Below are 27,386 nucleotides of genomic sequence, written 5' to 3' on the forward strand. Positions count from 1 at the left end.
ATATAATTCAAAAATTTTATAAAAATGATCATATCTGTTACTTATATTAATCGATATCCTTAAAAATCCAAATATTTTTAATATATATGGACATTTGAGGTAAAATTAGGTATTAATAAATATTATATATATTCAACACAATATGAATATGTTTTTCATTTATGTTATATATTAACTCCATTATTGCTATATAGGGCTCGATTAGAATTACTTACACTAAAAATAAAAGGCTTCGTTTACACAAGTTTTAAAAATCAATATATATTTCCAGTAATTCATTGGCGATATTTAATATATTTTTAATAAATTACAAAAGACTTACTAATAAAATTCAGTGATTTCCTAAACGACTACTTAGATATTATTACGTCATATATAAAAACAAAACTTAACTTCAAAAAAGAATTAAGAATATTAATTTATAACACATAGATTCATTGATTTCTTTATATATAGATTTATTTTACATTGCATTAAATATAATATATTCATATATTAATTGAGTTGTATGAATGAAGTTAAAAACAAATATCATATTAAAGTAATATTGTTAAAGCAATTACGAAAGAAATTGCAAAATCAAGTATTTCTTGATTTACATACAAATACTTAATAGAGGTCAAAGAAATAAATATACAATATTATATATTAAAATATTGAAATATATATACTCAGCTATTATTTTATATTGATATATATATAACATCCCAATATATTTTTTTTTGTTAACAAAATATATGTTTGTTAAGTTTTACAGCAATTTCATACGGCTGACAGTTTTCTTATTCGTAAACTTGCATTATGAGAGACAGCACGTTCAAAATGCATTTAAGTATAAATTTTAAACAAATAAAATTCCAAAATAAGCCTAAATACATAAGTAAAAATATGAAAAGGATATTAGTTTATGAGAGTGGCAAATTATACTGTCAAGATGATACGATAATAGTGGAAATTAGAAAAATTCTAAGAAAGCAACGACAGAAAAGCAATGGTAGATACAAAAGGCTACTAGAAAGTAGATATTTGTAATGAAATTGTATCTCAAAAATACAATTTGACTTCATTCTTTTCCTCCGTTACTTGGTTTAAGTCTCAGTGGTTCTATTGGTGAGTAAAAGAAAGTAAAAGAGAAAGTTGGAGAATGAGTAAAAAATGAATTTAGAAAAGTAACCATCCACCATAACTTCAGCTTCCTATCTATTCAGAAACAAGTCACATTCTTTGCTTTTCTTCTACACTCTATAGAAAAGTATGCATCTATCTTTATTTCACTCGAAGCGTCTGTTGAAGCTCAGTATCACTGCATCTCAACGGCACTCTTTCGTGTCTTCACTGAATCTCAACCTCTTGCAAGCACATAACTCATCCCTGAAAATATCCGACGTATGTAGTGACATTGGCGCTACTAACGCCTACTGTTCTATCCTGTTTAGCCGATTTCTCAAGCTTCTTATTAATACGCAAAGGAGTATGAGATTCTTGCTCCTTCATATTTCTCTTTTCTTTCGTCTTTTAACACAGACCGCATTACATTGTTCAGTATGTAGATCTTTATTAAAATTTTCAGTTTGCTGACTTTTAAAAGATTATTTTACGTTACTAGAATATTGTTGCAAAAATAATATTGAAATTTAAAAACTTTGACAATTAGATAATGATAAACCATTCAAATACTTATCTGATCAAATCTTATATTTTATTACATATTCAGATTTAGTTTTTTCTAATCCTTGGCAATATATTTGGGGAAAAAGCTTAAGATCAATAATTTGTTTGATAACCTTTAAGGAATTTTATGGGACTCTAGTATGTAAAAATAGTTAATACATACTATTACAACTTAAAAATAATAGTTTTAAAGTAAAGTGTTCACATTATAGAATAAACTAGAAAAAGTTATATTATAATGGAAAAGTTTTATGTATTAAGTATTTATAAAGATTGTTATTTAAAGAAAAATGAAAAAATACATTCTTATTTGATATTTATAGTTATCTATTAATATACATTAAATTATTTATTTAACACAAATTCAAATACCTGAAATTCTACTACTCGAAAATATTTCACTGTTTTTTTATTACTAGTATTATTACTTTCGATACTAATGAATAAATTATACTTCATTGATAATCTTAAACGTATTTAATATATTAAATGTTTGAAAAATTAAAAGAATATCATATTTTATTCTTTTCTATAATATCATATTTTATATAAGTATTTGTACATGATCTTAATTACAAAAATTTAGTATGTTTTCTGGCTTAATTTTTGTTCATTTCTAATTATTATTATTATATAGATTTTAGATTCCATTAATTTGCATTATTTTAGGCGATATTACATTCACTTCAAGTTATCTATTTAATAGCAATTGTAAAACCCCATGTAATTATAACTTATGATTTAATAATTAAACAAAATAATTGCAATAAATATGTGACTATGATAAACTAATTAAAAAATAACATTATGGAATAAGTATGAATCAATAATTTAATTTACATAATACAGTTTCAATAGATGAATTTTTAATAATACTGATGTTTTATAAGTTCTAAAAAATTATCCTAAATCTGAGTATAATAAAATAATTTTTAAGCATATTATTGAACAAAAAATTATTGATTCCCTATTTAATCGAGATTTATGTGCTATATATTTTTCTGTAAAAGTTTTATTACATAATAGTGTTTTAGTTTATTTTTTCATTAGTATTCGGTTACTGATTTATGTATGAAGTAAGATTTATATGAAAAAATTTTTTATTTGCATTTTTTGTAAAGAATTTATTATTTGGGTATGAGTTAATATATATCGATCAAATATATATTAAAAGAAAATGGTTTTATACAAAGTTTTATGAATATAAAAAAGTCTCAAGTAAAATTTGAATAAACAGCGCAATTTATTATTCTAATATATATTTATCGATTTCTAGTATATGGAAATTTTTTAAATTTAATTTTATACTACATCCTGACAAAAACAGCAATTTAATATATTCAAATAAAATCATATGATACAATGAAAATCATTAGACACTATACATTTTAGTAACGTTACAATTTACTTTTAGAAATATCAAGACACAGTCTAAATTACTTGAAATAAGATTTATAAAATACAGAATTAACAAGTCAAGGTTAATATTAATTTAAAACGGAGGAATTGCATTAAGTTTTAAGTGATACTGATATCTTTAATAACCTACTTAAATTATTATTATATAATTTTCCAAATTGATACAATTTTATTAACGATTTTTGTACAATAGATGTCTGAAATTATTTTGTATTAATACAATTCACTTTGTTTCATTTAATACCAAAAATTTAAGTCAAGCAGACTAATTAAAATTATAGTATAATAATATATCTTGGATGTAATAGAATTAATATGATAACTGTGTAACTTCAATAAACTTAGTCAATAACTAAAGTGATGAGAAACATGAGAAAATGTGATGTCAGATAGAAAATTCAAAGTTCCATAAGGAAAAGAGCATGAGAATGAAAAATCTTTTAGTTGAATGACACATAGTGTATTCGACCATAAGAAGCCATTTTCGATTTTAATGGGCACTTCTCACGTCTAGATTCCCATAATCGCAGGCGATTCGATAAGCATCGTCCTTTCGTGCATAACACCGCCAACATCGTACGCAGGGCTTTACAATGATCCCGAGTCCCGGAGCCCCTCTGCTCCGTTAAAATCAGAGAAAATGTCGCTTTCCCATAAGCTTGTTAAGTCTCGTATTTATATGAGATGATATACCAATAATTACAATCACAGCGCGGGTGCCTACCAGCGATCGTATACCGACATTCGAAGACGAGTCCCCGAGAACAGAGGGCATACAATAGTGTAAGGAAAAAGTCTCCGCTCAAAGAACGAGGGAAATAATCGTATTCGAAAATCTCAAAGAGACCTTAAAAAATCGTCGCGAGCGTTATCGTATTCATAGTCGCCCAGCAATAAGTGTCTACGTGAAGATCGTAAAGAACGACGAAGATAAAAATACAAGGAAAAGGCAAGTTAGAATGGGGTAAATGGGAGCCGAAGCTTCTGAAATAATGAGAAAAGAAGATCGAAGGAGTTAAGATTTCGCTAACCCTTCTGACGAACATGAGAGAGTGGCGAGTCACGACATTAACAAAAAGAAAAGGAATTAAGAAGAGAAAAAATAAGGCAGATATATATATATATATATATATAATAAAAGCGTCTATAATAGAGCATGCGTGATTAAATTATCCTTCCTTTGTCTGGTGCATTTTCTTAGACAATCGTATAATTCTGTATGTAACTCGTTCAATAACGAGCAAATCATTGAATGACTTTCGTCTATTCCTTCATCTATACTTTTTCTAAACCGAATTTCAAAAGGTTCTCAAGCTTTTATTATTTCTACAAAGTGGATTACTTTTCTTAAGAAGATATACTCTTCATTATTTTAAAAGTAACTCCGCTTATTTCTTCAATTTCATAAATGAGTGGAAGAAATCACGATCGAGATAACCAACAACAACATATTTATTACTACAGGCTATATTTAACGGCTTATTGAAAATGTTACTAACTTGTAAATATATGAATGTTTTTAACCTTATATACATTTAATCTTTGAAATAGAATATAGCATTATATTTAATAAAATAATATCAACAAATCGTAACTAATGAATTAAATTATATTAGACATATTTTAAACTCGAATAAATATTATTTTACCTGATAAACTACAATTAAATTCTCAAATATATTAAAAATCATGGAAAATCATAATTTTGTATTCATGCAATTATTTTTGTGCTAATTAATTCAAATCATTTTCGGCCGAAAATTACATTAAAAATTTGATTATAAATTATTCTAAAAAGTTTCAGACAATTTAAAAGTCAATACAGGATTAAATCATTACACAATTAATTATCATTGAAATATTACCATTAGAATCCTAAAATATCGAATTTTTATTTGAATCAATTTCTCAATTTTTCTGTATAATTCACAAGTTAATAAAAAATTCACTAAGTATTTCTTTGTGATATAATGTATAATAAATTGCATCATTATTCCATTTTTAATATATAAAATATTTTATAAAATATATAATTAATTTTAGAATCAAAAGATGAATGAAAAATTTGATTTTTCATAATATTAATTTTAAATAAACTGTATTTTATGTACATGTATTATACAATCTATACTAAATATAAACAAAAATATTGTATTAACTTTAAATTAATCTATTATTATTAGAACATGTATTAATATTAATTATTAAAGTATTAATATTCTAGAAAATATTAACTCTTTCTACATACGAAAGTATATGACGTGCATGCTTATGTGTGCCATGAATATTTATAGTATTCCATTTATACTGATATTTGCATGATACTAATTTTAGCTATAATCTTTAATCAAATATCATTAATAGTATAAATAATTAAATTTTAATAAACTTTAATAATAAATATTGACTTATAAATGAAAAAATCTTTGTTTATTTTTATGTTTACATAAATATTAAAGTAAAATTTAACAAAATATTTATTTAAAACATTAACATTTTTTATTTTCAAACTATAATATCTTTAATAATATAGATATATTTATAATATGCATAATAATATAGATACTTATACCAATAATGTATGTACATATATGTTTATAGAAAGCAAGATAAAGTTAATCAATATCTATATAATTAGCAAATTTTATAATAAAATGCGCAAATAGAGAAATTACTTGTTAAAATTTACAAGAAATTCATTTTTTGTGTAATTCATATATATTCAGCAATATTATTCATGACGATTCTTTATCTTATTAACAGTTGTCGTATACATTATCTTTACGTTTACTCAAAAGCTCACAGGTTAAATTAGCAATGGTTGCTTAAACTCTGAAAAGTGGAGTAGTTCTCTCGTAAGAAAATAACTGATAGATCGGAAAAAGTGAAACTTCAAGAAGTACCAAATTTTTGTTGATTCAAATAATAGAAACTTATCAGATCTCTCTATAGATGAAAACATTTTTGAACACTTTTCTCCAAATACAATGGATTCTTTTGTGTATATAATTTCGAAGTCTAAATTTTGAAGTAAACAGGATTTTATAAAAAATCATTTTTAAGAAACGCTTACTTTTAAGATTTAACTCAATTTTAAAATTATATTAATGTTTGCATACATTATTGAGTTATCATACAATTGATATCTTTGAACTTACTCACATCTTTAAAAAATAAAAAAAATCTTATTTTAATAATTATTTTTCAACCATATATATTCCTATGTAGTATATAATTCGTTTACTAATGGGATTAACATATTCATTAGATAGAATATAATAATATAATGTTTTGAAACATTCCACATTTTATAAATCTTTTAACTCATTCTCATGTTATATTCATTTTGAACCTAATACATCATAAATACTTATTTTTAAAGTTCGAAAAAATATGATCATAAATATTTAAGTAAAAACTCTTTTAGTTTTGTTACTGATACTTTTATGTGTTTATTCTGAGATATGGTAGCATAAAATTTCTCCTTAACTTTACATAACATAGTGGAACTGTATTTTTTCTAATAGAATAATCATAAATTGATTATTTAAATAAATGTACATTCAAAAACGTAAGTTTGATTATGCAATCGTATATACTTCTACGTCAATATAAATAATATTCGTAGAGATAATTTATCTTTCTTCTTTCATTTCTATATAAATGAATAACTTATTGAATTCTATGGTTGCTAAAAAATAACATAGTATTCAATTTGATAGTTTGACCAATCACAGTAGAAATAATGAGGAACAAATGAATAAAGTATAAATTCTTATAAAGAATAAAAAAATGAGATATTCGTAAAAAGATAAAAATAGCAAGTTAAGCAATAATAGAAAAAGAGAATCCAGAATAAGTGGTCTTATGATACAAAATTGATTTCAGTCTGTAAAAATGTTAATTTACTTCAAATACGTAATTATTGTAATTCTTTTTACGTCAATTCGCTATATAGTATGATAAAGAATCAAAAGAAAATGTCTGAAAAAGAAACGTATAGAAATAAAAACAGAAAAATAGATAAGATCTTTTAAAATTAAAGATATCTTTATTAAGTAAGATACAGAAGTAAAATTACTAATTAGTAATATCTTAGTAAATCGGTACTTATGTTCGCATGATGAAATCAATACTTTCATGTATGTCAGCGAAGATGTAATGTACGATCGCTACCTTGAAATGTGCAAAAATGAAAAGCATAATACAGGGATGAACATTGCTAAACAATAGAGGTTTTCAATCTTTTCAAGCTTAAATTCGATTTAAAAATTTGTTCTTATACTAACGAAATAATTCATAAAAATATATCCTCTATCAAATATATTCGTGCATATGAATTAATTGAATTTTATTCAATTAAAAATAATAAAGCTTCTTTAATTCTCAAATTAATTTCTATTATATGTTCATAAATTTCCATACCTTTTTATAAATTTTTTATAAGTTTATATTTTTATATTTTTATATTTTATATATTTTATACTTAATTAATGTTATATAATTATTTAATATTTAAATAAATCAAATATATATATTTGATATACCTACATATATAACCATATAACTAGAATATAATAGTATTGTTCTTGCTATAAACACTCGATCATCTTAATATTGTACGTCAAATATAAATTAAGATATATTAAATATAAATTAAGTAAAACAAAAGTCACATATAAACATACCATCAATTGCCTAATACATTTCATTTAAAAAGTAAAAGTAATGATAGTGTTTAAGATATATTTTATAGAAAGTTTAAATATAATAAAATACAAAAATAATTGTTAAGAAATTAATTAAATCAGAAATATCTAAAAAATTTAATTTCCGGTCTAACACGCTTAAGATAAAAGATAAAACACGCTTAAAATACTTAAAAAATAAAAGTAAATGAAACAAGACTTCGGTATGCAAATTTGTAAATCTTAAGTCAGCTCCTTGTTCTGTATGCAAAGTAGCTGCCTGGAAAACTTCACGCTCCAACGAAATGAAGAAAAGTCCGCTTATATTGTATAGCGCCATGCGTTGCGATTACACGGCCGCCATCTTATTAAGATATATACTGAAAGGACGTGTGAAAGAATTATGGGTGGGCGTCATTTCAACATCCTCCTCGTGTCCTTAAATGTAATTTTGCAAATTCGCAAGCCCAGCTATAAAAACGTCTGCTGCGTTCATTTTGAGCGTTTCTCCAGCCCGCGAAAATAAAATGGGGATTTACAAAGGGTACGCGCAAGTTTTTAGAGCGCCGATCTCCTCCAGTTAAAGAACTGCTTTATGATAGGGACGCGAAGTGCCTCCATTCCAATGCACCCGTTAATAATGGTCATTTATAATCCCTTAAATTACGCGTGATAAGCCGTTCTGTGGGCGTTCGCTTTATTTTTACAGTACTTCATGTAAGAAGAAGCGTTGATGTTAACTGGAAGGAAAATTGACGATCGTCAAGCTTTTGTTTCTTTTTTTCAATCTTCATTTGTCTATATTCGTTTGCTCTCAATATTTTAAAGTTGCATTTTTTTAACATTGTATAACACGATTTTTCCTTATTATTGGAATATATTTTTTACATAGCAATTTTTTATTTTATTTCCATTACTAAAAAATTGTTGCCATTATTATAAAATAATAAATATAAAAACATTTTATACAAATTAAATGACGAAGAATAGAAAATAATGGCAAACAAAGTTGTATTTTTATTTTTATTTTTATTCAAAATGATATTGTAATATCATTTTCAAACATTCCAAGTTTTACGTACTTAAAAACGCTATGTATATAAAATATTCTCTATTTAATAATAAGGATATATAGAGATTTTTAAGTTTAAACTTTCATTTAAAACTATTAAAAGTAATAAAAATTAAAAACTTAGTTATAAAAAATGTATTTATTTATGTAATGAAATATGTGTGCATTGCTCCACCTTTTCTACAATCAATATTAAAAATGATTTTATACAAGTCAATGGTATTACACCAAGGAAGAGTTTTGCTTTCAAAGAATGTAATAAAAAACTCAATTTCTCAAGTCTACCGATAAATTGTGTGCAAAAAAGAAAACAATTTTTATATAAAAGAACCCTTTGTGGCTTTATTACTACGGTTTATAAATCGATGATATAAAGAGAGCTCAATAACTTTGTGAATTCAATTTACTTACCAGCTTCGATGATGCAAACATAATTATTTACTAAACCTTGAAAATAAAAATATTTTCCTTATTATTATTACTATTTTTAATTAAATGAGTACCTCATAAACCGACATTTGTCAAAAAAGTGTAATTAGTACTAAATCAATCACGATACTATAGAGTTCCATTCGTGCTAATAAAGAATTGATAAATTCCTAAATATACAAGAAAACTTCTATTCATTTTCAAAAATAAATCTCATTTTTCTTGCTACGCCATGTAAATATACACTGTTTCTGTTCTGTACTGTAACGATGAAACATTAGTATTGTCGCCGACGTCGGGCGTTTAAGCAATTTGAATTTCATATCAATTCATAAAACACCAGTTCATATCTATCATATATAATTCTATATTTCCGAACATTAAAATATTTCTTTACATTCAACCGTCTTTTTAAATTATTTCAATTATGAAGGTAATATTTTTATAAAATATTTAGAAACAATTAATTATTGTATACTATAATGATAAACAAAGAATAATTAGTAATATTCTTTGTTATCGTTATTTAGTATGTTATTTAGTAATATTATGATTGTAATGTAGTGTCATATTAGTTATATATTTTATTATTTTTATGTAACGAAATTAATATTGAAACTTAAATTTAAAATAAATTAAATTTTCATTTGAACTAAAAATATTTACTAAACTTTTTACAAAGAAACTTTTCAATTGAAACTAGTTTTGTTTATTACTACACATATTATTTAAGCAAAATAGTAAAAGCTTATTGAAAAATAAAATTATTATCTATTCAAACATTAGTAATTGTTCACATTTATTGAATATGTGTCGTGTGTGTGAAGGTGCGAGCGCGCGGATGCTTGAAGCATATGTATGCATCCAAAACAAAGAGCATTATTAAAAAAAAATAATTTCTTTTTTTAAGAGCGAATAACAAATACGTCTTTCTGACTCTCATAGTTATCTTTTTGATTTGCTTCTTTCTTTCTCTATTTCCATTTTTAGAATTTTACAAGTAATACAAAAAATAAGAGTAAAGTAATAGAAAGTGAATAAAAATCGGAAGTAAAAAGAGAAGAAGAAGTGAGATAATTTAGAGTTTCAGAAAAAATATACTAGAATATTTTTTACTACGTTAAGATTAAAAACAAAATTTTACGATATATATTTCAAAAATTAAATTTAAATTATTTAATTAATAATTGATGAAAATCTTAATTTATAAATTATGGGATTAAATAATAACGAATAATAAATACTTATTTAATACTAAAATAATACTTATTTTTAGGTTTTCAATAGAAAAATTGACTTTGAAAATCACTTACATTGATAATACAAAATCTTTGAAATAATACTTTAAGGTAGTTTTGTATAAAATTTTAAATTGAAGACAATAAGTTTTAAAATTCCATAAATATGACAAATGAGAAATATAAATAAAATAGACAAGTAACAATGTATGTACATTCATCTAAACATTTATGAGTCTGTATATATACATGCTGTACCTACATTTATAAGTGCACGTGTGTATCAAAGTCGGCTTGTTTAAGAAAAACCAAAATAAAGAAGTTTCAAAAGCTGTAGAGGATAAAGTTAAAAAGATACGTAGTCAGCAATGTACGGTTTCTGTCAGTCATACAACCAATTCCCAAGAGTAGTATGGATAAGGCAATATAAGAATGGTATGAATTTTAAAAGTGGTAATTTATTTACGTGAATGTTCATAACAGCTTTAGGTTTAAACTTATTTTTTTAACATTTACACGACTTTGTACAATATTCTAGAGATACAGTATGTAACGATATCTCTTGAGTAAATTGTTTATATATAGAAAAAAAATTATTTTTGAGTCTTGAATACAGCTCGTAAGATAAAAATATTATTAAAACGTAATTAAAAATATTACATTATAACGGATGTAGATTAAACCTTTTTTTGCAAATGTTTTTTTAAATTATATGCATGGAGAGTAAATATATGATATATATTTGTTATTTACAATTTTTATATTGTAAATATAATTAAAATATTTTTTATAAGACTAATTGATTTTATAAAAGAATTAATTATTTTTTATATAAATCAGTAAAATATAACTCAACTGTTATTATTTATAAATAAATATAATTTTTTAACAAAAGCTTAATAATCGGTAACTAAAATATAGACCAACCATTTTAATAGTTCGATTTGAAAAAATAATAATACCAAAAACACTTTAACATACATCTGATCACTCTCTTATTGTAACCATTTAACAGAGTTTTTTAATATTGACATTAGGAAAAAATTCTTACCAATTAGCTGCCTATGAAATTAAATATTTATATACATAAAAAGATAAATAAATTCACGGCGAATAAGATCAAATATATGAAAATGAACGTAGTGATACACATGTATTAATTGTAGATATGGTATATGACTAACAAAATGTTTATCTTCAATTTTTCATTTATGTATTTATATAATTTCTAAAAGTGAATAAAAATAAAATAAAAGAAAGAAATTAAATATAAAATTTAGTCTTAATATAATTAAAAAAATATAATGCAAAAGTCTTTATTTATTAGTATAAAATCTTACCAAATTTCTTTGAGAAAAATAAAAATTACCTAGTTGACTAGTCAAAATAAACTCGTCTAACGAAAATATATGTTACGCCGCCACAATCAGTACTTTCGTCGTTCCCTCTCCCTCTTTTTTTGTCACTTTCATTTATTTTCTTCCGATTTCTCATCATCTTATTTCGTCTCATTTAAACATATTCTTAAAAAATTGTATACAAAATTTGTAATTAACCAGTTAGACTACATTTATTACCCATATCTTATTGTTTTAAGTAATCCTCCAAAGAAATTATGATGGCATATTTTATTCAACATTTAATAAATTCAAAATATATTTAATAGAAAATTATAAATATAGAATAAAAAAAAATTCCAAAACACAGAAAGAGTATGTAATTCAATTTTAATATTAATTTTATATTAATATTGATTTCTTATCAATATTATTAATAATATATTTCTCCTTTGACATAATTTACATTCATATTTATTTAATATAAACTTCAATTAATTATAAATTCGATGAGTACTTCACTTAGCATATAAAATGTTATTAATAAGGTAAATTTACGAAGTATTAAATATTAAACATACCATATAAAATAAACAAAAACTTCATTATAGTGCAGTATTTTATTAAATATTGTCATTATATAATAAATTAGACTCTAAATATAGACTGTATTCTCATTTTGATGTTTACATGTATTTCAATAGTATGATTTAAGGAATTTAAATATTCATTTATTTAACTATGATCTTGTATTGGTCAAAAATACTTTGCTTAGTATATAAACATAATTTCAAACATTGAAAACATATTTCATTATCATTTTCATAAAATAAATTATTCAATAAATAATAGTTCAAAATAACTTTTTTATTTGAAATTGGTTGTTGAATTTTACTTACAACAATTTCATTCTTTTTACTCAAACAATTAATTCTCTTAAAATGATATGAAAATATTTTTCACATTAATATAATTATAACATCTATTATTTCTGTGTATATTTAATCTTCTTTAAAAGAAAATTTAATAGAAAAAAATTAAATTATTTTCATATATGTATAAAGACTACTTTTGTAAACATATGAAGTATATTTTTTTCGTATATAGAGAACCACAATTATATATTGTCCCGGATCTTTCACTTCAGGTTTTATAAATTCGAATTATTTACTAATTCGAACAAAAAATAGTTTAGACCTTTTTCAATATCTTTTAATAAACATTTCGTTATACGTTCAAACGTATTCTGTTCATTCATTAATCTGCTCATGAATAAATACATCAAGTATGAAAAATATTCATATTAATGAAAATTACAAAAAAAGTAATCTTGACATAACACAAATATAATTCAAAATAAAATTAGATTGATAATGGTAATTAAAAGTTAAATATTTATCTATAAATAATAATTACTTTAATATCATTTTCACAAATTAAAATGATTTATAATAATTTACATTATGATCAGATTTGTATTATATTTTATTCGTATCATTTCATACATGATAATTGCTTTAATATTTCTAATTTACTTTTTTAATACAGATTTTCAGTATTTGCAGTATTTACAAGATAAATAAAGTAGTTAATCTTTTCATATTTACTAAGTTTTATGTAAAAATTTTTGTACAAAAATTAAATATTACGAAAATGATAAATTACTTCTGTTCGTTTCTTGTATACAACTGCTTTATTTTACTAGTATATAAATTTATAAATATAAAAACTAGTAATTTACCATTCTCAATCAATCGTCTACATCCTCAATTAATGTAAGAGTAATAACTTTACTTACGAATAGTGTAAAAAAAATAATACTGCTTAAAAGTTCTATTTTATAATTTTAAATAGAAATATTTCATCCAATAGATACATGTTAATAAAGCTTTATTCTAGATAATTAATCTTTCTTAACTGAAACTATATTTACTGTCAAAAATAAATCGTCAATATAAGTTACATATTTAAAACAAGCAATATGATATACTACAGTATGATGTAACAAAATGAAATAATTAAATATGTAAAAGATTAAAAATATTCACTAGTTATAATAATTTTAACATACTAAATTTTTTTAGCATTTTATATTTTTATTATATAATATTAGACTATTTGTAAACCTCAGAAAAATGATATTATTGATATGATTTTCATATAATAATAAATAATATGCAGATATATCAATTTTTCATCTTATGAAAATTAGTATGAAAGGAAAATAATATAATTTGTAGTAATCAAATTTGTAGTAATTATATATTTCAAAAACATTCTATTTTTTAATCATATAATCATTGTATTGCAAACTTTGGATTTGCAAAAAAATTAAATTGTTCCTTTTAATATCTTAGATACATGATATAGATTTTAAGGTTTTTTTTATCTTAACACTTAAATGTATAATTAAGTACCAATTTCTAATATAATTAAATTTATTACTGTTTTATGAATCTATGAATAAATAAAGGAATATTTTATAGTTGAATGTGTTTCTTCGACTATAAATTTTGGCCCAACAAAGTATTTTGCTATCACTAAACATAAAACAAATGCTGCTTGGAAAATTTATTCTCTAGAGAGCCTTCACATCTTAGATACATCGAAACTTTAAACCGTAATTCTACATAAGATTTCAGAATCTCGACTTGTCTAGATCTCTACAGTTGAACAAAATAAGGAAACAACAAAATTTTCTCTAGATTTCTTCCCCCTTCATACATTCTGATACATTGCACAAGCCTTTACGAAATAAATCGAGAATAAAAAACAAAATAAGAGTCGAAAGCGTGATCAAGAATCCAATAAAAAAGAGGAAACAGTTTAAACAGTGAGCGCCCTACAAATTTTCTAGCCGACGGAGCACAGTTGCGTGCAGCAGGTGGAAGCTTAGATTGGATAAGGAACGAGAAAGTGAAGAAGTTAAAATGAGAACCAAAAATGTATAGAGAGAAAGAGAAAGAGTGAGTGAAAGTGAGTAAAAGGATCAAGAGCGGGAGTCAGGAGTGGCAAAAAGAAGGGAGTGACAGAGAAGGTGTGAGGAAGTGATCAGAAGAATGGCAACATGAAAGAGGGTATGGCGAACAGAAGACAGACAGGGGGAGGGAAAGTTGTAGAGTAAACGAGAAATAGAAAGAACAAAGAAGAGAATATAAAAGATAGAGCTTAACCTGCTAAAGTTACATTCATGCTCAATGGCCAACTAGAATAGTAATACCGAAACTTCTATATCTGCTCTCTTGCTTGTTTTCTTCTTCTACTTCGTTATTCTTTATTATTCATTTTAAATATATACTTATTATTTTAATGGAAACAAAAACTATTTCAATTATTTTATCTTGGAAATTATTCTTTAATAAATCTATAATGACTAATATGCGATTTTCATCCAAAACTCTTCAAGTATTTCAGTAGAAAATTGTTATAGAAGAAAAAATTCTAAAAATAAAGTGTTATAGCTCACCCATATCGACAAAATTTCCTTTCATAAGTAAGAAAGTGTATATGCAATTTCATTGAGTTCAGATAATAGTTATAATCGAATGTCAATAATCTTCGAGTATTGAAGCTTAGCAACTAATATACTTTTCAATATTTCTAAGAGGCAAATTTAATTGAAAGCCATTAATTTTTTTTTTCTACAAGATTGATACAAGTGCAAATGATAATCAAATAATTTAATAAAAAATAATAGGCATTAAATTTTTAATAAGCCTTAACACTGAAAGCTATAACACAATTTAATCAAATGTAATAACATTAGAGATGATTGTCTAAAAATTATATAATTCTTTATTAAAGAACGGATTAATATCATAATTAAAAATTTAAAAATATTTAATGAAAAGTTTTGAAATAAGACAATAGATATGAACTTGTATTAATATAAATAATTTAAATAAAATATATTTTATACTATATAATGAAATTATTGAACATGTCCATATAAATAATTAAAAAAAACAGAAATATGCATTAATAAAGACTAATAATAAAGTAATATTTTTTAAAAGAAATAATATTAATAATTATAATCTATGAAATATATAAGAATCATAATATTGTGATATACTACATATTTCTTTGATATAATTTCCTATAATAAGATTCAATGAAACACTGAACGCGATTTTCTAGATTGTCCATTAAACATCTAATTTATTCAGTATCTTCACTATAGGATGTAAGTCTGATTAATCATGCGAGTTTCGGTAGTTTAGTTAATATCCGACAAGCCTCCTAAGCAATAAGATGATACCGTAGGATTTAAAGAAATCGATTAAAAGAGAAATGAGAAGTGAAAATGAGTTAGACTGTTTGAAGTTAGTTGAGTAGTCTGCATTAACCACGGTGACCGCTAAAGGTAATGGTCTTCTCGCTATCTTTCTCTTCTGTCTTTTACCATAGTGGAGTAATCGAAACTAAACCCCAGGATTTAACCAAAGCTTAACCCATGCTAAGTGTGCTAAACCGCCTTACCAACACTCAACTACATTGCAGATGCCAGCGAGCTACATAGATTACAATCTAGTTTAATTGAGTAAAACATGTTAATCGGTAGAAACACATAGCATACCAACGTTATCACACTATCAGTTTGTTCTTTATCGTTTTTATTAGATCATCAAGAAAAGTATATCAACTCGACTTTATTTGATAAACTACTTAGCTAATACCTTTTATAGTCTTCTGACGTTTGATCTTTTACTTATTCTTAATTCTTTTATGTCTCTACATGATTATCAACTTCAAAGATTGTGATTTTTTTTTCATAAAGGTAAAAAAATAAATCGTATTGAATATATTAAATATTTATTCTTATGCAACCAACTAATTTGATACTATAACAGTTCTAAATGGTTTTGTAGAGTTCAATTAATTATTTATTTTTTTAATTAAATATAAATACTAATTTTATTGATCACTCATATAATTTGATATTTTTATATGTTGAACATGCGATAACTCCTCTACATATCATACTCCATTATTTCTTTATTATATATTATACTTTATGCTTAACAGATACGATTAAAAATTTTAAGAAAAGCATGTTGTATTCTAAATATCAATATTTAAATATTATAAATTTCATGCAGATATAATAATTGAATAATTCCAATACTTTAAATAATTGAAATAGTTTTAAATATATTGGATCATTTTACGAAATGTAATATAAAATCAAAATATTTAAAAAGCATTGGATTTATAAAAATCTTTTTGCCTTAATTCACCTATTTAAATAATCTGCTTTTATTTAATAGATTTTTAATAATTTTTAATATTTTTTTAAATATTTTTAAGTAGAATTTCAAGTTTACTTGGAAAAAAATTTATTAACATATAATTAATTAATACTTGATAATTATACAGTAAATTATAATCAATAGTATTTATATATTATAATTTACTGCATTCTATAATGAACTATATATTTATTATAAAATGAAATTATACTCAAAATAATATAATAGAGACATACAAAAATCTCAAAAAACTAATCGGTGTTCACAATTAATAAACAATTAATAAAACATACAATTGTTTTATTATTACAAAAATTTAAGTGCAGTATAAATCACAAATAAATTTTCCTTAAATATATTACGAATCGTAAGAATAATAATATTTTTAATTTTTGTTGTTCAATAAGTATTACTTATTAATGCTTAAAAATATTAATATTATAATGTATTACTTTCAATTCAGCAATAATATTTACATAAAAAATTGTGATATAATTTATAAAATATTAAAATTTATTGTTAATTCAATTAAACATAGTTTAAAAAATATTTTTTATTTAAATTACAAATGTATAATTTTCAAATGTAAATTTATTATATGGAAGATTATATTTTATTTATATGAAGAATCTGAAAAATTTTAAATGATTATTAAAACCTTAAATAAAATGGAAGAATAATTTAGTAGACAAAATTTCACATTGAGAAAAAATTAAAAGTAGTTTATAATAACATCAAACAAAACCATGACAACGAAATTATTACTATAGAAAAAGAAACAAGGTAGAAGATTAACGAAAGTATTGGTTACCCAGTTGAATGCTTCACTTCAAAGAATGTCTTTCAAGATTTTGAGAATAAATGTTCAAAAGAGAGGTGCTTTAGTAGTCTAGGATCCAGAAAAACTTAATAAACTTTCACTACAAGATGATACTTATAACTAAACTTTACAAAAAATATAATTTCTTTTGAAGTATATCATTAATTCTATTAAATTATAACACTGAATATCAAAAAATTGATTTTATATTTATGTCAAAAAAAAATTCAAGTATAAATAAACTATAAGATTATCTTTGTCATTTAAATAAATATAATTTGCATATAAAATTTAAACTAATTTTCTTGTGTTTTTAAGTAACTTTTATATAATTACATAACGATGCTGACATTTATTAATTTAATCAAATATAACAGGTTTTATATCCCATAATTTACTATAAGATTGAAGATTTTAAAATTTAATATGTTCTTTCATATATATTGATATCTTTCCATAATCTTGCCACGATTACATAATTTATGATACTATCTAGTATTACCTAAATAATTATGAAAAAATGAATGCATATTTTGTTTATTTAATATTTTGTTCATTTTAAATAACCCATAATTTAGTATATTTATTTTAAATCAATTTATTTCTTTTTATGCATTAATAAATTTATTCTCAAATATTATTCTGAAAGCCTGAAAATTAACACTGATATATAGTAGAAAGACTAATAATTTTCTATTAAAATATATTCATATTTAATTTCCGAATATAATAATATTTTATAAAAGAAGGAAATAAATGAAACTTGTTGTATTTGTATTGTAAAAATTATTGTTTTAACCATTTCGCATGTGTTATCATATCCACTTGCAATTTATTCCTGTTTAACCTGTTTGCTTTTTATCCCTATGCACATGTGACATATGTTATCGTACATACATGAGCACAAACATAAATACACTAGCATCTGGACAGTTAGGCCTGTTATATCATATAATGCCTGTATATGACAAAATAAAGCAAATTCAAAAGTGATAGATGCTTAGACATATACCTGAGTGAATATGCATACAAATATATCTGTCATTGTCACCTAATCCAAAATCGAATTGTATACTTAGAGAAATGAGGGCGCCAATGGATTTTATGATCAATGTTGCCATTAGCTGCAGAGGGAAGATACCGATGAAATTCTTGTCTGATTTTCCGTTAATGTTTTAACTGTAACCAAGCTTGGCAGTCTAGGCTGATCATACCACGTTTATTCCACTTCAATATATAAAGAATATTCAACTCTATGCTACAGGAGAAATCCCTATAAGCCAAAAATTACTTTATTAAAATCTCCAGTATTGCATGAAAGCGTATTTAAAATGATGAAATTTTAGAGTTGATCCACCAAATTGCTAATTGGACAATCCCTTTCATAGAATTTATTTTTTATTTTATTTAGAAATTAGACAAAATTAATTAAAATTTATAGAATTCTTGACATATAATTTAGCTGAAAATTCATAATTACAATTTTGTTTGATTTTGATATATTGCTATAAGTATTATATATACTATGGCTAAGATATATTGCGAAATTTTAATTTGATTCAATTCTACATAAAAAATGGAATATATTCTTCATAATAGTGAAGAACTTTATTAATTATAATCTTGTATTTAACCTAGATAATTACTGTTTAGCATACAAGAAATAATTTCTTGACTTATAGACATTTCATTATATTTTTTACTTAAAATAATAATTTTTTTTATTTTAGGGAGTAATATTAACCCATAATACATCCGCCAGAATCATTTGGTCTAATCAGAGTCTGGTACTTCAGAGCGTAACCAGAAATAGTGCAGGCTTATATGTTTGTGCAGCTACCAATAATATCCAGGAAACTAAAAGTGAACCACTTGAATTCCGTGTAAAATGTAAGTACATATTAGTTCATTATCTAAGTAATTTACAAACTAAAAATGATTATTAAATATAAAATATTCTTATTACATAAATTAACTACTTATACTTATAATGAAATACATATGTCTTACGTATGACATTTTTATAGATTTATTTTTACAAAATTTAAATTATGATTTTAAAATATAATTATTTAAATAAATTAAATAAAAATTTATAAATAAGTATTCATTTCTTTTGTAAACATAAGTTAATTAAAAAAATAATATTTGACCATAAGCTATATCTTATTTGAAAGTTAAGTGATTGAATTGTGAGTATATAAATGTATAAATATTATTTGAATTAGAACTCCCTTAAATTATATGTAAAACTAATGAATAAATATATAAATTATTTACAGTAGATATAATGCATATTTTATTAAAAGAAAAAGAAATATATATATATATATATATATATATGCAATTCGATTTTAGTTTATTCTCCATTAAATTTTAAGAAATACCATTTATATTAACTTCATTTATTAATTTAAATTGAAAGAAACATTTCCCTTCTAGGCAAATTCTAAAAAAATTATATATATATACATATATATTCTCGAAATTGATAATATAGGTCTTCTGGATGTTTTTTTATATGTCATTAAACATGATAGGCATAAGTAAAAATATAATTTTACCCTATACAGAAATATAGTCTATAAACTATAGACTAGAATAGTCTGTACTATATGAATGTTCTACTTGCCAAATAAAAATAATCAATATATAAACATCCATTCATATTTTTGTTGATGTGGTCAAGTGAGTTTCAGATAATTTCTCTCTTATTCTGTTTCTTTCGTGGCCTTTCCATTTATACACCTTTCCAATCTCTTGTGCCTTCTTTTCTCAATACATTCTTCAGATAACACGGTTTTTGTCTCTCTTTGTTTTCCCTTTGTTTAACCTTTCTATATTTTTTTAATATAATGAAACCATGCGTGTAAAGGGTAGAGCAGCTAAATAGACTAATCAAAACATCGCAACATATGTAAATCTTTCAACTGTACTTAGTCTACTATAAATTTTTTATATCCAATTTCCATTTATGATATTCTTCGCCACTCTCTATCTTCGGATATCTCTTTCTATAGATCTCATTCTTTCATTCTCAGATTTTGTCCGCAAAATTAATTTTTAAAGAAGAATAGAAGCAAGAAACAAAGAATAAAAACGAAGGAGAGAAATAGCACAAAATTGATGAGATCCTCCTGTAAAAAAGCATGACTCCGGATGAAAAAACACATATTTGGCACTGTGATTTGATGGCTTCATGCTAAACTGAATTTCATTTTTCATAACATACAGTACAAGTATACCATAGCATATCTGACCATGCAGAAGTATTTACATATATCAAATCAATATTGAAAAATATCGTATTTTAACTGCTTTTATTTGTATATCATAAAAGAGCATAGCTGTATTAATAGCTTATATTTTAAGATTGAATATAAATATATTAAGTATATTAAATAAAAATGTATTAACCTTAATGAAATTATAAATTCTAAGATTAATATTAATTTCTTGTATTATTTTGTATGAAAATTGTATATATTTTTACAAAAATATATTTGGTCATACTTGAATAATATTTTATAATTCAATTTATTATTTTGTATTTTCTGACAAATTTTTTTTGACATTATACGGTACTTTATTTATATCTTGAAGTTAACTTAATTTATATTTGAATTATATTTCAATTATCAATTATATTTCTTATATTTTTATTTTCTCTAATGATACTGTGAAATAATATCAACATTATTTTTAAAATTGGAAAAAAGTTTTTTGTGTAAAATATTTTTTAATAAAATTAATAAAACTTAGAAGCTGAAGATTTATTTTCAGCATCAAAATAGTATAATTTATTAAACACAAATATACATGTCAAAATAAAAATATATAATAATTTGTAATAAAACGACGATTAAATCAATAAATATTTTTTGGTTTTGGGATTGACTATATTTATTTAGCAAAACAGATATTTATAAATGAAACCACTCTCATGACGGAAAAGTTAATTCGCATTTATATATACAAATCATATATTTTATAAATCTATTATTAATAAATCAATGAAAAATAAATATTATGTTACAGAGATATGAAAATAAGAAAAATAAGTCAACAAGAATTTAGACAAGAAGAAATATTTACAATAATACAGAAAATAGAATGAAGCCTCTAATAAGATAGAAAATTCCTTAATACAACTTTTTATATTAAGTATAATAATTATATAAGCAAATTTTTCAAATTTTACTTACAGATATTATTATTTTCATTTTCTGGAAATACTAATTAAAGTTAACTATAAAGTTAGCTAATTTTACAAAAAAAACTCTGTGTGATAGAGGCTTATGCTCTATTCAAAACAATAACACTAATAAATAAACATTTTTTCAATAATTTTTTATTTAATACATAAAAAATACAGCTTCGTTTTATTTTACTTATAAATTATTCACAAATAATCATTAAAAAATAATAACATGGCTAAATTAGCTTCTTAACAAAAATAATACTTCATTTTTCAATTACATTTATCAAATCATTGTACTAATAATATGGAAATTATTTTTAATAATAAAAAAATATACAAAAATAAAACGATAAAAATGTACCCGAGAAAATGACTTGATACTGAAATAAGTAGAAAAAAACCTAAAAGTATCCCCTTGATTTATACCACTTGTAAAGCCTGCTCGTATAATACCGCAGGATGAACTCTATACTGCAACACTTGTACAATGACAACGCATTACGATAATACTTCGTACGAATATGAAGACCTTTACCTTCGTCATGTGATTTTCTCTTGCTCTGCACATGTAATTCGCTTCATAAGCTTCTGCTACGTATAAAGAATACCCCAGTTTCTGTTTTTACATTCTTTCTTCACGCTAGTTCCCCATTCTCATTTTCGAAATCTCTGTTTCGTTCTTTTCTTGGTAGGCCCTTTGAACTTTGCATTGCTCTTGTAGAACGAGCGATTTTACTAGGGAGCATCGCCTATAAAATTTATCAACAGACTAAATACAGGAGCGTGCTCATAAAACTATCTGTATGTTCTATCAACTCATGTATTGTCACTAAGAAAGTGCCAATAGTGGAATTGGTCAAACATTTGCATACCTATAAATCATCCAGGCTTCTCGATGTTAAAGTAACAGCCACAGAATAATTTCCACTGATACAATAATTTCCGATTTAAGTCAACACTTCTACTAAAAATATACTGAAAAAATAAACATGTATATACTTATACATTTGGTTCACTTTAAGTAATTTAATTTTCATATTTTTGAAGAGAGAATTTTATATACATTTTTCTTTAAATTTATATAATTTTGAAATTATATACCATTTGAGTTAGGTTAATTGTGTTACTAATCTTATTACTTTTCAGTTTCATATTCATTAGGCTTCTATTTTTATTAAAAGAAAATCATGACTTCATACTTCCAGAAAATAAGCCGATTTTACAAGCGAATGAAATAAATATAAATTATCAAATTATATACAAAATAATTTTTCTAACTTTATATTCTTATTTATTGTAATTCATAACATTTAGTGTATCACTCAATATTCATAGCTATTTTTTCGCATTATATAAATTTTATTCGTTAATGTTCTGGGATACTCAAAATTTTTATATTTAAATTCAACTTGTACATTTATATGATTTTTCCAAGATTTTTTCATTATTATTACAAAAAGTTTTCGTATAGCACATAACATTAGAGATTGTGAAAATACAGTAAAAACACTAGAAAACAACTGTTATCAGATTAAAAAGCCTTCGTTTTCTCTGAATTTTAATACAACAACAGTATAATAGGATAATTTACAATGGATTTGTAAATGTAATTAAAGAAAAATAATTATAATATTGAATAGTATATAGTAAGCAATAAAGTTTAATACTATTTGGATGACACGATAAGCTACTTGCAAAATAAAATTAATGCAGTTCGATGCTCCTGGACCGAAAAGTTGTTATTATAATTTCTAAATTTACTTATAATTTTATAAGTATAACTTATAAATTATATTTATACTTATAACCTTCTCGCTTATTGTTGTCCATTATGCAAATTTCACATGCTTCTTGCTTCATATTTTGACTAGTCTTTCTATAATTTGTATCATCGGTTAAGTGTGTTGAGTACATCTTTTTCTTTTTCCCTATATATATATATATATATATATATATATATATATATATATATATTTCTATAATATGATTAAATTTCTTCAAAACTATTGATTATGTATATAATGTTAATTGATTCTTTATAAAACGCGTTGTGTAGTTAATTCAATTATATATATACACATTTCTTCGACTAATCCAGATAAAATAATAAATTTACGTATAAAAATTAAATAATGGTCATACTTACATTCGATTTTAAATAAATAACTCAACACTGAATAGTAAAATATATAAATATTTTTATTGTAAATTGAATGTATCTTAAATTCTTATTAAAAATGTAATAGAATTCCAACATAAAACATAAATGAATATATATATATGAATTACACAATCATAAACGAAAATAGTAGTCATGCTCCAACTATTATTTTCAGTAACTAAAAAACATCTACCATATATTTTAATCTCATTATAAATTACATATCAAAGTAGAAAAAGGGAAAAAAGAAAATATGAAATTCATTCTTGAAATATATCTGCTTGAGCTAATTCTGGACGCATACAAAAAGAAAAACACTACTCCTTAATTCTGTAAGATTTTTCGTGTAACCAAATATTTTAATAATGTACATAAATGACAACTATCATATTGCTAGAATCTTTAGTAAAAGTATAATTGTTATAATAGAAATAAATCGAACACTAACAACAGCAATAAATAAACAATCCCATAAAAGATTAATATAAAACATTAAAGAATATAAAGAATATAAAAGATATGGAAAACAAGAAAATAATAAAGAAAAAGAAAATTAAGAATAAAAAAAACGAATACTATATTATTAAATAATTTTTTTAACAATAGTAAGTTTTTAATATGCCTTCGAAATGGAAAGAATAATTTTTCATCGTTTATTTAATATATTTCTCAATACTAAATTTAATTCATTAGTGATTGAAATGTTTTTAAACTAATTTTTTATTTCGTTAAAAATAAATCAACTTCGCTGTTTACGTACTGATTTCTTTTTATTGCATAAAAAATCCATCTAGAAATAAATCAGACATAAAATGCATATGTTGAGATGTTAAGGTTAACGGTTACATTGCAGATGCACCAGTCTGCAAAGAGGACAGGATCGTCGTGGTGGGGGGCTCAAGGGGTGAATCCCTAGAGATAGCGTGTAAGGTGGAAGCTGACCCGCCTGCCCACAGTTTTCGATGGAAATTCAACAACAGCGGCGAGACTCTAGAGGTGCCCAACAAACGGTTCTCCGTCGAGCCAATCGACGGACTCAGCGTACTCACTTATGTGCCCAATACGGAATTAGATTATGGTACACTATCCTGCTGGGCTGATAACTTCGTCGGCAGTCAGTCAAGGCCATGTCTCTTTCAACTAGTCGCAGCCGGTGCGTAATTAAATTTTTTCTAATTATTCAACCGTATAAGCGAATAAATCAGCGATAAACTTAAAATACCTATTATAATTCATCGCTTTCATTGAATTTAATGCAGCATTGTCCATGAAAAAAATTGTTGGACTTCTTTGTATAAAGTAAAAGTTTTTCATATTTAGTAGTCACCGTATGTTCTAATTCAATCAGATCAAACATTTTGATCTACGAAAGAAATTGTTAATGGCATTTTTTCTAGATATGAAAAATAAGCAGCCCTTAGTACTTCTTAAATCTTAATATTTCTTTTATAGTTTCAAACAAAATATTTACCAATAATCTACCAATATAGATAAGGATTCTGTATTTATTACTATATAATTGCAGTTATTCATAATTATTGAGGAACAATGGATTACCTTTCAACTTTAATTAATACAATCCAATGCACTTTGTAATTAAAAATTTTATTTAATCCTGGAATATTTATAAAATCAATGATTCTGTTTATCGATCGCCACTTTATGAATTATTCATCGTTATTTAAAATTATAAGTCACCATTAAGATTTCGATAAGCTAATTATGCAATGATAATTGCATGAATTATGTATTTTTATGAGATAATTTTGTTTAATAAAGTGTAAAAAATTTGCATGATATTTTTTTAATAATCTGATCATTAACATGTATTAAATTTCGTCACTTTTTGTAAATGAAGTATTCTATAAGATTTTTAAATATGAATATCAGATTAAAAATTTTTTTATTTCTAATATATTTACATAGTACTTGAAGCTTACACTCGCCTCATCTATAATGTACATACATATAAAACATTTTCAGTTGAAATCTGTTTAATCGATTATGTGTATACACGCCATTCACAGTGAAGTAGTTAAGCAATTATGGTTCCTCTTATTGACTATGCATGTTTCATCAAACATCCATTTCACATACCTCGTATTTTGGTACTAAAACTTCAGATATGAAAATACTGAGTTGTTTTAATTTCTAATAGAATATATTAACAGAGTCATTAATATAATAATCTGCCATATAAATACATTGTTTTAATTAAATTTTTTATCCAAATTTATTATCTGAATTTAAATAAAACATAAATATTATTTTCTTACTATTTCACATTATAACACTGTAAAATACTATACATGAAATTAAATGAAATAAAAAATATAATAGAATCTGGAAAATTTATTATATAAAATTTATTAATCTTAAAAAATGTTATAGCTGATATATTATACTATTACTTTTACTATAAAATAAAATTAAAATATCTTCAATCTTAATAAAAAATAATTCTGAAATAGTATTAGCCTATTATTGAATAAATAATTCGATAAATAATATACGTGCTGTGAAAATACAAAACTTTAATAAAGCTTCTACGGCAATGGTATTTAAAAAATCCTATTTACGAGTATCTTACTAACAGAGGAGTATAAGCAACAAAACTAATAATCGCTGTCTTCGTTAAAGTAATTTAATATATGAAATACCTAGATGTTTCTTCTACATTGAACAGATTTATATATTTACAGAGATATAATTAAACATATATTTTCATAGTCACGTGTTTGTAAATAACTTCATTTTCGATCTACATTTTCTATCTCCATTTCTCTGTTACTATTTCTCTAATTTATTTATTTTTATTACTTTCATTCTCTTTTTATATACATTCTTTTTTTGTTTTTCTTACTCTTCCTCTATTTCTTTCTAGCATTTGATTACTCATTCTCCTAGCACTCATCGCCCTCGTCTTTGCCGCCTTCCAGATTATCATAATTCAAAAGGGATTTCAGTTCTCACCGACCACGGTTTGTGTTTACCTATACTACGTCTCTATCCCCACTCGTAGACTCAGTAAAAGTAGATCGAAATATTAGATAAGCAGATAAGCCCCAAAAAATAAATATAAGCACTGGCAAATAATT

At 23.7% G+C, this 27,386-nt stretch overlaps 1 protein-coding gene across 1 annotated transcript in view; it reads left to right on the top strand.

Moving 5' to 3' along the window:
• LOC105361145 (hemicentin-1) overlaps nt 1-27,386 on the top strand; it is a 196,240-nt gene that overhangs the window by 136,123 nt on the left and 32,731 nt on the right. The window contains exons 10-11 of the mRNA XM_011498252.1: nt 19,657-19,816; nt 25,142-25,441. Coding sequence (XP_011496554.1) covers nt 19,657-19,816; nt 25,142-25,441 — 460 coding nt within the window. The remainder of the gene's footprint in view (nt 1-19,656; nt 19,817-25,141; nt 25,442-27,386) is intronic.

Source organism: Ceratosolen solmsi, unplaced genomic scaffold (assembly GCF_000503995.2).
Source record: "Ceratosolen solmsi marchali unplaced genomic scaffold, CerSol_1.0 scaffold14, whole genome shotgun sequence".
Lineage (NCBI taxonomy): Eukaryota > Metazoa > Arthropoda > Insecta > Hymenoptera > Agaonidae > Ceratosolen > Ceratosolen solmsi.